Genomic DNA, 12,530 nt, shown 5'->3' with positions numbered 1-12,530 from the left:
TGAAAGGTTATTTGATACTGCCAGTCGAAGAATGTCAGTGGTAAACATTTAGCCAATCAGAAGGCGACAAAACAAAGAGGGCGCGGCTTCATCACCCAGGCGGCAGCAGTTAAACCGTAGCCGAGTGTGGTAGATTTTAATGTATGCGTTATTCCGTAACTAATGGAAGGATGTTGTTTTTTATTTAGTTCATAGTACACGAATAAATAAGGTGTGGTTTGGAAAGGATGGCAATTTAACAACTGAAAGATACAGGCATCTAATAAAAATCTGCATTGGCAATGTTTGCACTCTGAATAACCAAAAGCTATAATCTTTTCAAAAGAAATAATGTTGCATTTATATTTACAGTGATTTCATTTTTCATAGGATAAAAGTAAACAAATATTCCAACATTTTTAAAGAGTGCTGTGTGCGGTATATTTCCTTACATGTTTTTACATAAAATAGAAAAGATTAACAACTGATCTGTCACTATGTTTGTTACAATCTTATCTGCACTTATTTTCGAAAACAGCCTGCATGTATGCACTTTTGACACTTAAATTTTTATCCGCTGAAATATATTGCTCTATATTTTTTTGTTAAATAGTTCAGCTGTGATTGCGCCACAATTAGGGACTAGATGGGGAAGTTATGGTGTAGGCCCTGTGGAGGCCTGCCAAAAAAGAATGTTGTAAATCACATGATGAGATCATTGGTTGAAATGATATAAAAATAAAAGCTGAAACTTGGATAGTCAGATGCGGACATCTCAGTTTTGTTGTCTCAAGCAATAAAGTTTTGATATTTTAGTTCTTGGATCCTTTGTCAAAGAGATTTATTGCAACATTAGACACAATTTCTCCACAACATGTGCTTCAAGGATGCAAGAAAATTTGACATTTTATATTTAAGTGTTACCATTAGAGAGATTGTGAAATAGTGCAGAATCTGGTAACACTTTTCAATAAGGTTTTTGTTTAAATTTGTTAACGCATTAGTTAATATGAGCTAAACTGTAACAATGTTGTTTCTAGAATTCATTAATCTTGATTAATGTTTTTAATGTTATTACATGTTCGCTTGTGCATTAACTAATGTTAACAAATACAATCTTATTTAAAACTGTGTAAGATATTACTTTTGTCTATAGGTTGAAAGTCGTAGTCAGTCGATGGAACACCCAGAAGTTCTGGATACAGGGACCAAGAATGACACAGACACAGAAGTGCAAGTCAAATGTTTATTGAGGACAGGTCCAATATATAGGAATAAATGAGGAAATGATGTAATGCTCTGACCCAGACACTTCGGTAGATGTAAAATCATGAAACATAAATGTTAGTACTTTTTACTTAGGTTAGCATTATGTGAGTTCCGTGTTCTCTACATCTGGAACATCCTGATACTGGTACAGCACTTCAAGTCGTAATTCTCAGTGACACTTATAAGTGATCAATAACATAATCAGGATATAGCATAAAACTATGTGGAATATGTGGGACACGCAGGCAAAACCTAAAATCTCACAATAGCCACTTTACACAGAATCTTATAAATATAAATATATTTATATATATAAATAAAACACTTTTAAGGCTTATCACATCTTTTAAAATCTAAATATTCTAGAGTCTAGAAGGACAAGATATAAATCTCACTAAAACTAAACCAAACCTCAACAGCCAAATATCTAGAACATGTAGCGGGGACAGGAAATGTGGTTTACCGTTTTTTAAATGCCCATTTGTGCATCTCTGCGTGAATGGAACAATTGTCAAAGGTGTTTTTAGCACGAAATAGACAAAACTCATGACAAGACTGTGCAAGTATCTCATTGTGTTTCCTTGTCAGGAATACTCAGGAATTGAGATGGAAGGAAACCAACACCTCTCACCATCACCGTAAACAGATGCAGCAGCTTATAGAGACCTAGTCTTTGCCTGTTCTTTCTTGTCCAACTATAATGTGATCTATTGACACATTTTATATTGACACATTTTATATTCTTAGAACTGGCATTTTCCCCTGTCTAGAGGAATGTAATACTTCCCTTTATTTCTCTTGTCTGAGACACAGATGGTTCCAGTGGCCATTATGGTTACTCTGACAAATGTCAGGAGTCAGGACAATAGATCAAGTTGACCCAAATGGAATGTAACTGTAAAACAAGATATTAAAAAAGTTAAACAAGACAAAAGTATTTAAAACAAGATCAAAATGATATAGTGCAATCTTTTAAGAGCATTGTGAAACATGGAAATCAGCAGCCAAGTTCACAATTGTCCCCTGACCAGGAAAATGACCCTGCCGTCCCTTTGAGAAAATCTAATGTAGACAAAAGATTAAAGGGGCGATGAATTAAGACCTCAATTTTAACCCGAGCTTTTTTTGTATAAGAAGGAATTTTCCACCTCCACAGAAAAATATCAACGACTACTTCTCTAGCCCCGCCCACTGGTTCGCGCATGACAGTACTGAAGTAACACAAGTTGCACTGAACCAGAGAGAGCAAGCAAGCGATACACATGCTGTTAAAGATCGCAAAATATTGTGGAGTCAGTGCCTGGTTGTGGAAGAACACAGTCGCTGCATAACCTTCCTTCGGATTCCGACATTAGTAATGCGTTTATTTTTTAAAGAGGTTCCAGCTCACGTGGGTAAAACATTACCGCGGATTCCTTTGTGAACAAGGCAGAGGTTGACGATGGATTTGCGGAGAGACTAAAATTAAACAGCAGTGCTGTGCCATCAATATTGGATCTGACAGAAATGGCGCAGCAATCTTAATTGAGTAAAACATATTTGTACTGTGCGTCACTATTGCTTTGCTAGAGATCGCTGTGATTTGGCGGGCTCATATATCATTTTTCAAGGTTTTATCCATCGTTTGCAAATAATGGAGGCTGTTTTGGAGTGTTTTTGGTATTATTTCGGGTGCTGGGTCATATCCATAAGTTACCGGGAGTCTCATTTATCATGGAAACCCTCGTAAGATTTGTGTGTGTGTGTGTTGGTGCGTGTGCGTGTTGTGTGTGTGGAGTGTTTTGTGTGTGGGTGTGTCTGTCTTCTGTGTTTTCAACCTTTTCTTGTTTTTGCAGGTACAACTCTGATTGTTTTGCTTGTAGTCATTGTGTCTCATGTACAGCTGCTTTGTAACAATGAAAATTGTAAAAGCGCTTTATAAATAAAGTTGAGTTGAGTGAGTAAGATTTGAGATTCGCGATCGCGGTGATCTTATGTCCGGTTCACGATCACAGAGCTCAAATGTTGACAGGTACGGATATCATTAAACACCATACAATGTTGTGGCAAAATCGATCAGCCAATGTAGAAGGAATTCACGAAGAACAGGGAGCCAGGTTTCAAGAGTTTTCAATCTTTATTTGCTCGAGCAATCAAAGAGAGACATACAGAGTTCATCTGAAGATGCCCAACAAATACACTTCTGACTCCATCTTTTATACACTGTTCTCCAGGCGTTATCACAGTTTAACCCAATCATGTTTTACCTGACATCACCTTCTACCAATCAGGTTTTACATGACATCACTTATTTTTGTTAGTCCATCCTCTTTTAATCTTCCACAGTTAAATGTCAAGCTCTCTATATCAACCTTTAACTGTGGCGAAACCTTTTAAAGGCTTAAAAAAGAAATACACATACATCCATCTTTAAAATGCGAATGTATGTCATATTGGCATTTACTACCCCTATCTTAATGTACTTCAAAAAATTCCATGCACTTTAGACAAGATAATATTGAACAGAATCAGGGCTCGTGTTTTTGTTTACAACTAATGTCTCCAAAAATGCGTGCTGTGTGTGTGTTGTGTGTGTTCTCAAAGTGTCTGTGTGTACGGCAGATGTCTTATGGTGCTGCTTGGTGTTCAACACGGGCCTGTAACCTTTGACCCATGAGATCATAGTCTTTTTGCTATGAGACTCATAGCCTTTTCTGTGTTAGAGAAGTGTGTGAGACCTATAACTAGTTTAAATGCATTGTTTCATATAAAAACTCAATCAGTAATAGAAAAACCCAATACTGTAATAGAAAAACCACCATAACAACTATAGGCTATACAAGCTATACGCAAAGCCTTGCCTTCACATCCGGGAAATAAGTCCGTAAATTTGAGTAAAATCACAGGCTTCATTTATCCCGTGCGAATGCGCCACATGAAATACAGATGTGGGGAGGAAATTTATAATTCACAAGAGGTCCCCAGATAATACTAATCCTGTGCGAATAGGGCGAATGTGTTACCTAACATTACGTCTAATCTAACGTATAACGACTACATTCACAGAAGACTCCAACTAAGTTTACTACACAAACTGCTATCCAATCATAGCAGTGGGCGTTTACTTCCAAGTCTTCATGGCTTTTGTCAAGGCGGCCTCAAAACCCGGGTAGAAAATAGCCTATTACTTGTTTATTTTGATGTTTTTGAATGTAAAAAATATGCGAACGTCATAAGTAGACCTCATACAACAGTATAAAACAATAAACAAGCCCAGTTCATCACACCTTTAAAGCTTCAAACACGTATGAACCCCCTAAATCTGAGAAGTTGTAACTAATTGCTGAAACTTCACACATTGCAATCCCTTCACACACGTGATCACTTACTGAACATCATGACCGGCCCATCACCTCCTGTTAGAACTCATAACAGAGCTGATAGGTAACCCAAACATTGCCAGTGGGAATGATAACACCTTTTAACTACACTGTAAAAAAAATCCCTGTTAAATTACAGTAAACAACTGGCAGCTATATTTGCCAGCACATAGCTGTAATTTTACAGCATACCTGCTGTAATCTGCAACAACAGTTTATTACTGTAAAAGACATTAATAATTTGCACAATATAATACTGTTATTTTAGTGTTTCTGCTGTGATTTCCATTAATTGTTTATTACCAGAGGTGGGACCAATTCATTGTTTTCAAGTCCCAATCAAGTCCCAAGTCAAGAGAGGCGAGTCCAAGTCAGGTTGCAAGTCCTGAATGTTAATGGACCTGAATCAGTATCACTTTTGTGCCCACAAAAATCACCATTGTTGTGATCAGTGTTTGCTTTAGTTAGGCTTTTGACTCTTTTATTTTAATGTTAAATTTGTTTTCTTTGGCTGTTGTAGCTGTATTAAACTACAATCATTGGGTCAAAGCAAGCTTAGACAGAGGCTCACTTCTGTTTAATGATGAACTCATTTTAAAGTTTGTCTTCTCTTGTTCACTGTCAATGTCAGTTCTCTGCTACAGGAGTATGAGCTTATAAAACACTGTGAATTTATTTAGGAATGAACAAATATAATCACAAACTGTTAAAACAGCTTAACTACTCAGACACACAAACACATGAAGAATCAGTGTATGAATCTCAACAATGGTGACAATCAACAAAAGAAAAATTCATGCTGCAATGCATGCTGGGTAACATCATAGTACAAAACTCATTCATGACTCCCAGCATGCATTGCAGTTGATCAGTTTATCTGAATTACTTTGACAATGGTCACCATTGTTGAGGTTTGTGTGATGAGTGTTGATGTCTAAGTGTGTCAGTAATATGTTTCGGTTTATTTTGTCGAAGTTCATGTGCATTTACAATTCAGAGCACTCAAACTAGTCATCAATTAATCAGTATTATTACTTTTTTATGATAAACGTCATATATTTAAATGTCATGTAACTTGTTTTTGAGCATTTCTTTCTTAGTGCACAAGTGTTCTTTCTGAAACACTATTACACCACTGAATAAGTAACTTTACTGAAGCCAAGGATCAGGAACCCAACTAAAGCAAACACTGATCACAATAATGGTGATTTTTGTGGGCACAAAAGTGATATTGATTCAGTTCCATTAACATTCAGGACTTGCAACCTGACTTGGACTCGCCTCTCTTGACTTGGGACTTGAAAACAATGAATTGGTCCCACCTCTGGTAATAAACAATTAATGGAAATCACAGCAGAAACACTAAAATAACAGTATTATATTGTGCAAATTATAATGTCTTTTATAGTAATAAACTGTTGTTGCAGATTACAGTAGGTATGCTGTAAAATTACAGCTATGTGCTGGCAAATATAGCTGCCAGTTTGTTTCTTTTAAGAACTTCAAAAGGTTTTCGCCACGATTAAATCCTGATGTAGTGAGCCTGACATACAACTGTGGCAGGTGAAGACCTGATTAAAATATAATGGTAGCAACTCAGAAAGAGGATGGACTAATAAAAAAGGTGATATCATGTGAAACCTGATTGGTTAACACTGTAAAAAACAACTTGAGGTTACTGTATAAAAGATGGAGTCAGATATGTATTTGTTGGGCATCTTCAGATGAACTCTGTGAGTCTTAGTTTGCTTGCTCGAGCAAATAAAGATTGAAACCTTTGAAAACATGGCTCCTTGGTCTTCGTGTTTTCTTTCTGCATTGGACAACTGATTTTGCCACGACAAGTGCTAGGATGTTTTATTGCCCTGTACAGTACCAAGCACGAAGACAGACTAAGGTATTAAAAATTGTTCTTGGTAATAAGAGTCTTAGGCATTTGGCCAAGATAAGAAACAAAAGTATTGCTCCAAATCACAGAGAAAGCCTAAATGTATTGCTTTGTAGATATAAATAAGATACATAAGTTATCAATTTACTTCAGCTGTATGACTGCATATGACCCTTTACTACACATCGGGCAGTGATATAATGTGACATGATTATAAATGATTTATAAATTATCTGAAAAGGTTAAAGAAAACAAATGTAGTTTTAAATGTAGTGTCATGGAAAACAAAAAAATAAATAAAAAATCAGTACTTTTAAGAAAGGTTGTCTTTAGAGTCAGGCTATCTGTGACTCTTCTCTCCGTCTTATGACTTCGCCTGTTATCTCTACAGCTCTTCCTCCTTAAATTCTTTCTAATGGAAATGAAAAAACGACAAGATTATTTTTAACCTTTGCTTCAGGCATCTTTTTACTGGCAATAATTTTCATGATCATGTTTTTGGACAATTTTTTTCATTGTAAATTTTGGGGGGAAAATCTAATTAATAGAAGAAGAATTGGCTTATTCCACAGAAGTAAACCCAGTCAGAGCGAAGGGCCCAGTTGTGAAGTGTTGTCCCAAGACGGTACGAATCTACGTCACATGTCTACATGACAGTTTTGACACAACACAGATGGCAGAGATAAAGCACTCCAGCTGTTTATTGTTTATTACCCGGTCTTCCTGCTGGAGTTAATGGTTGACCGTAATTGGTATTGGAGGCCAGAACTAGGCCATTTATCCACGATCCATGTAATTTGTTTATGTCGCTGTAGTCTAAAGTGAACCAGACCTGCATTACTGTGGCCACTTTTATATAAACCTGTGTTATAAGAACAATTATTGAAATTTGCAGTTGTGATTTGTCTAAACATTACAGTCCATGACTACTTTACATTTTGTGGTTGGCTCATACTAAATACACTACATCTGTCAACTGTGCCTAATTATTTTCCCATTGAGAATGCAAGTGCTTGGTCTAGACAAGGTGGTATCCTCTGTAAGGCCCTATATGTTCCCTAAGGGTTTGGCTTTTTCAGGGTCTCAGTGGGATTCCCCAAAGTACCTAGCGTTACCATAGCATTGGATGTTACAACCAATTGGCACATGTCAGTAGTTTTTTTTATATTGTCTTGTGCATTTTCTCCATGGGCTACAACAGAACATGAAAACAAAGCAATTAGATGTGCAAAATCAAAATACAGTTTGAGAGCACAATGCCAAAACAATCCCAATTATTACAAAGAATATGTGTTGCGCATGTACATGATCTTGTATATTCTGGTTATCATTATATAGCGCTAATTCTTATGTAAGATTTTATTTATATTCTTTGAAAGATTTTACGTTATTTACTTGTGACCGTTTCCCTTCAGAAGTTTAACACCAGTCCTATTTTTAATTTGCTCAAGGAACGCTATGATGATAAGGTGTTGCTCCTCTGAGATTCTGTTTCCTTACAAACAAATCCTTACATACTCTACATTTATTAGACATGCTATCAGGTAAAATACTTTATATGAAGCAACTATTTATTTGTGTGAGAACTGGCATCCTTTTTTAAAGTTAAATATGCAAAACCTGGCTTTTTTTTAAGTTGACAAACAAAAGCAAACAAAGGGCTCTGTGTAGTAAAACTCAAGTCAACTGTAACATCAGAATCAGAAGAGCTTTATTGCCAAGTGTGCTTGCACACACAAGGAATTTTCTTTGGTGTTGGAAGCTTCTAGTACAGACATCCAACACAATGACATCAGGCAGATCTCACCTGTGACTGTAGATGGTAAAACGCAGCATATATGAACTCATTGCTTTCTTAATTACAGTGGCTGGACAAATTTAATCTGTTGTGCAAATACTGTAATTGAGAACTCTTAAAATGAGGCCAGTATTAGGTCATGTTTACAGCTGAAAGTCTATAGATGGTAGTTTTGCATGTTTTTATTCAGAATGAGTGATATCTTTAGAACGAATGTGTGATGAAACCCTGGCTTCTATGAGTTCACTCAGCTGTAGAGTTACATCAGCCACGTCTGCATTACCTTTACACTATGGGGAAGCAGCGCCATGAGCCTGTCAACAATCCCAAAGGATGACAAGGAGGAAATGTGACGAATGTTTATTCAACCTTATTGACACCTCCAACATCAAGCAGTCTGCTGGGGTACAACTGAGCCCTGAGTTAGCCTGCAGGCAGCTCCTTAATCTGCTTACATTTGTGCTTACATCTATACCTTTATGCAAAATTGTATTTATATGATGATAAAAAAAGGCTCAATATACTAATCGAGAATTTTTTTTAAAAGACCTTGACTGAAACAGATCAGCGCTGGCCATAATTTTAATAATGATTATTTAGACAATTAAAAAAATACTGTACTCTCCTTTAACCCTCCCTCCATAGTATGCCCCTGTTCTTTGATGTCACTCCCTGTTAGCAACTGCCTGATAAACATCTCTCTTCCTGCTGGGGCGCCTGCTTTTAAATTATGACTTGGCAACCAATGACAAGAGGACAAGTCACAGCATCAGACAGGGGATCATGTGTAACCCAACAATGACTACATCTGATGACAACATCTCAGCTGTTTTGCAAAACAAATACGAATGAAGTGAATGAACAAAACAAAAAACACCCTATTTGTAATGGGTGCGTTATAAAAAGTATTTTTATAAGTATATTGTTCATATGCACCATCATTCACTCACCATGGGTCTGCTATTGATTCCTACTGAAAATTCAGATTCAGTTTGAAAATTGTTCACATATTCTATCAGGAGAGAGTGGGGCTGGTTGTCACATTTTACGCCAGTGAATATACATTCTGTAGAAAGGGCTGTCAAACGATTAATCACATCCAGAATAAAAGTTTGTGTTTACATAATACATGTGTACTGTGCATATTTATTTTGTATTTATAAACAAAAACATATACATGTATATAAGAAATATATAGATGTATTTATTTATGTTTACCAATAATTGAAGTTATAAATGCTTATTATTTTTATATTTTTCTTAAATATATGCATGCATTTGTATGTTTTTATAAATACAAAACGAATAGGCACAGTACACAGATGTATATTATGTAAACACAAACTTTTATTCAGGATGCGATTAATCAATTGACAGCCCTAAGTAGAAACATCTATAAAAAATAATGAACATCTCCACTGTCTAATAATATATTTTTTATATATTATATTATATATTAATATAATGCCATTAAACAACCTATTTAAGGCATAATTTAAACAAACAATTCAATTCAAGCATGAACGTATTCATGACACAGCAAAAATGAAAAAGCTAACATACTAAAATATCAAACAAGCTCCTAAAAAACAAAAGAAAAAAGGAAAACGTCCTGGTAATATTTTTGGACATTTCTGTTAACCCTAAAACACAATGCAAATGCAGTGCAAAAATAAAAAATACATTATATGGAAAATTATATTAAATTAGTACATTGTGCCTTTTTACACTGTATAAAACGTGTGAAGATGCTACTGTACATCGTTACGAAAATAGCAATGTACAGTAACACTGATCCAGAAAAGTTCTTGCGACTAAAGACTTGAAGAAACCTTCACATAAGCTGTTTATCTCTACATGCACATTAGCAGGATGTTATCACTCCTTTTACATCGTAGTGACACAGATACATCCTTTGTTCTAACCCCAAAGTCAGATTTCATAAATGGTTTAGCAGGGCAGAGATGCAGAAATTTCCCCACATGACCAGATATCTCCTTATCTCACATCAATTTTATGCCATTACAGTAACAATATCTCAGTGTAAACAGATTTATGTCTCCATGTGAGCATGACACTATAGCCTTCTGTGTTTACATTTCTGCGCTTGGCAGACACTTTTATTTAAAGTAAATAATAGTTTCCTTATAAGATGTTTACAATTCAACTAATTCCTATGTACAGTACAACTTGAGCCCATACGAAATCACATGAAAAATGTCTAAACTTCTATACGGCTATAAAGTGAATATGAGTAAAAAAAAATGATTACTGCACAATCTAATAGGTCAAAGGTGCATAAACACTGCATTACACTTTCAAAGGATTCTTCTGAAATCGGTGCAGCTCTGATAGCTCTTACAGAGTGATTCATTGAGTCTTGCTGACCTTCCAAACATTAAACAAAAAAAGTGCATTGGAAGGCCGATTTGCGACAACACAATCAGCTGAGATGTGTCAAGAACAGAGAAATGTTTAACAGGAAAAGGATAAGTTATTAAACATTTCTGTGTAAAAAGCAATGAATATAAGATAAGTTAACAAACTTTGTAACAGCATACCAATACTTCTGTTTTGTTGATCTGCCATAATGTTTTTTTAATCATACAGCAGGTTTCTGGAAATATTGTTTGACTGTATCAACAATAGTTGAAACCTCTGCCATGCCACCTTTGCCTGTGAGGATACAAAGACTGCATTTAAAATACATTAAAATACGAAATATTTGTTCACTCTAGAAACATACAAATTAAAGCCCAAACATACAGAGCATCAAATTCTGCCTAAATGATTTTAAACAATAATGAGAGATTCTTATCTTTCACCAACACTTGTTTCTCTTATCAATGCAAATTCCCACTGATAAGATTTCTGAGAAGATACCTTCATCTCCACAGACCAGTTTTTTGGAAATGCAGGGGATCTCAATGTAGCCAAAGCTTTTAAGTGAGGCCACTTGCTGTGCAGTGATAGGGTGGTTCCACATGGCTGTGTTCATAGCAGGACAGAAGAGCAGAGGACGGTTTGTGTCCCAGGCCCGCACCACGCAGGTCTGCCAAATTAAAACAGCACACATAATAACACACCCAGTGCAAACCCATACAAAATCACGGACATCAACATCACATTAATATAGCTCCACCTGCAGTATACTTACTATTACACCTTATATTATATATTACTTACCAGCAGGTTGTCACAGATACCACTGGCAATTTTACCAAGCGTGTTGGCATCCAGTGGGGCAATGACAAAAAGATCCGCCCAACGTCTGAGTTCAATATGAAGCACAGGGTCACAGCGCTTTGTCCACATCTAGTAATAGAAATATAAGGCATGATCGACATATCATTATTTGACAGTTTGGTAATGTTATAACTCCACAGTTGGACAATAAGATAACAACAAAAGGCATTTATTCAAAGGAAGGCAACACACCTCCCATTCATCTTTATCAGTGTATGCACGGACAGGCACTTCACTGATGTCATAAAAATGAGTGGCGTGGTCTGTGGTGACCACACGTACATCAACCTGGAGAACAGAGCAATAAACATGTATGTTTTAGCACTTTAGACCGGCAGTAAGTTTTGAAATGACTAAACAATGTAACCCAGTTAGAAGGCGCATAGCGCCCTCTGGTGGATAAATTAAACGGAAATTTAAGCACATTTTTTGGACGAAAGCTATGGCATTGTATGGCTAAATAGTGCATACTACTAAAGGACTCTACACAAATAAGACAGATAGGTCTAAATATATATAAAACACCTACCTCTGGAAATTCAAGGAGTTGTCTTACCAACAAAGGCGCTTTGAGTGCTGCTACACTGCCAGTCAAACCCAGCAGAACCCGGAATTTTGAACCACTTGTCTGCAGGGAATCCAACTCAGAAAGCTTCTGCATTATAAGTTAAACTTTTTGTGAACTATGCACGATTATAATTAAAAGGGTAACTCCAGCTGTGAAAGAATGGCTTGAACCGTTCATGTTTATTTTAAAACTAGTTCGGCCTATTGCACTTTGACCGTCCAGACTACTTCCGTAAATAAAAGTGTTATAAATAACGTCACAGCGCCATTGTTGGCGGGGAGAGTACCTACTATGCAAAAATATAACGTTGCTACCTCGTTCATGGACGATATTTATAAATCTCTTTATTAAAAAATGGAAAGTTAACGGAGATAGTCGATTCCACAGATGCGCGCGCACCTCTGTACATCCGCGCAGGCGCGC

The 12,530-nt window shown here is 36.3% G+C and overlaps 1 protein-coding gene across 2 annotated transcripts; it reads right to left on the bottom strand.

Annotated features, from left to right (window-relative positions):
• Positions 1-9,672: 9,672 nt before the first annotated feature.
• ppcdc (phosphopantothenoylcysteine decarboxylase) lies at positions 9,673-12,204 on the bottom strand. 2 transcript variants are annotated; one of them, XM_057347345.1, is made up of 5 exons: positions 12,096-12,204; positions 11,732-11,827; positions 11,480-11,608; positions 11,177-11,345; positions 9,673-10,969 (listed from the first exon to the last, which is right to left on the bottom strand). In XM_057347345.1, the coding sequence occupies exons 1-5, from the start codon at positions 12,198-12,200 to the stop codon at positions 10,896-10,898; spliced, it is 573 nt and encodes a 190-aa protein (XP_057203328.1). In that variant the 5' UTR covers positions 12,201-12,204; the 3' UTR covers positions 9,673-10,895. The 2 variants fall into 2 exon arrangements, with proteins under 2 accessions (XP_057203328.1, XP_057203327.1); XM_057347344.1 differs by having other exon boundaries at positions 9,674-10,969; positions 12,069-12,203.
• Positions 12,205-12,530: the final 326 nt, after the last annotated feature.

This window comes from Triplophysa rosa, linkage group LG12, assembly GCF_024868665.1.
Source record: "Triplophysa rosa linkage group LG12, Trosa_1v2, whole genome shotgun sequence".
Classification (NCBI taxonomy): Eukaryota; Metazoa; Chordata; class Actinopteri; order Cypriniformes; family Nemacheilidae; genus Triplophysa; species Triplophysa rosa.
The sequence above is the reverse complement of the archived record's forward strand: the minus strand, read 5'-3'. Positions and strand labels throughout refer to the sequence as shown.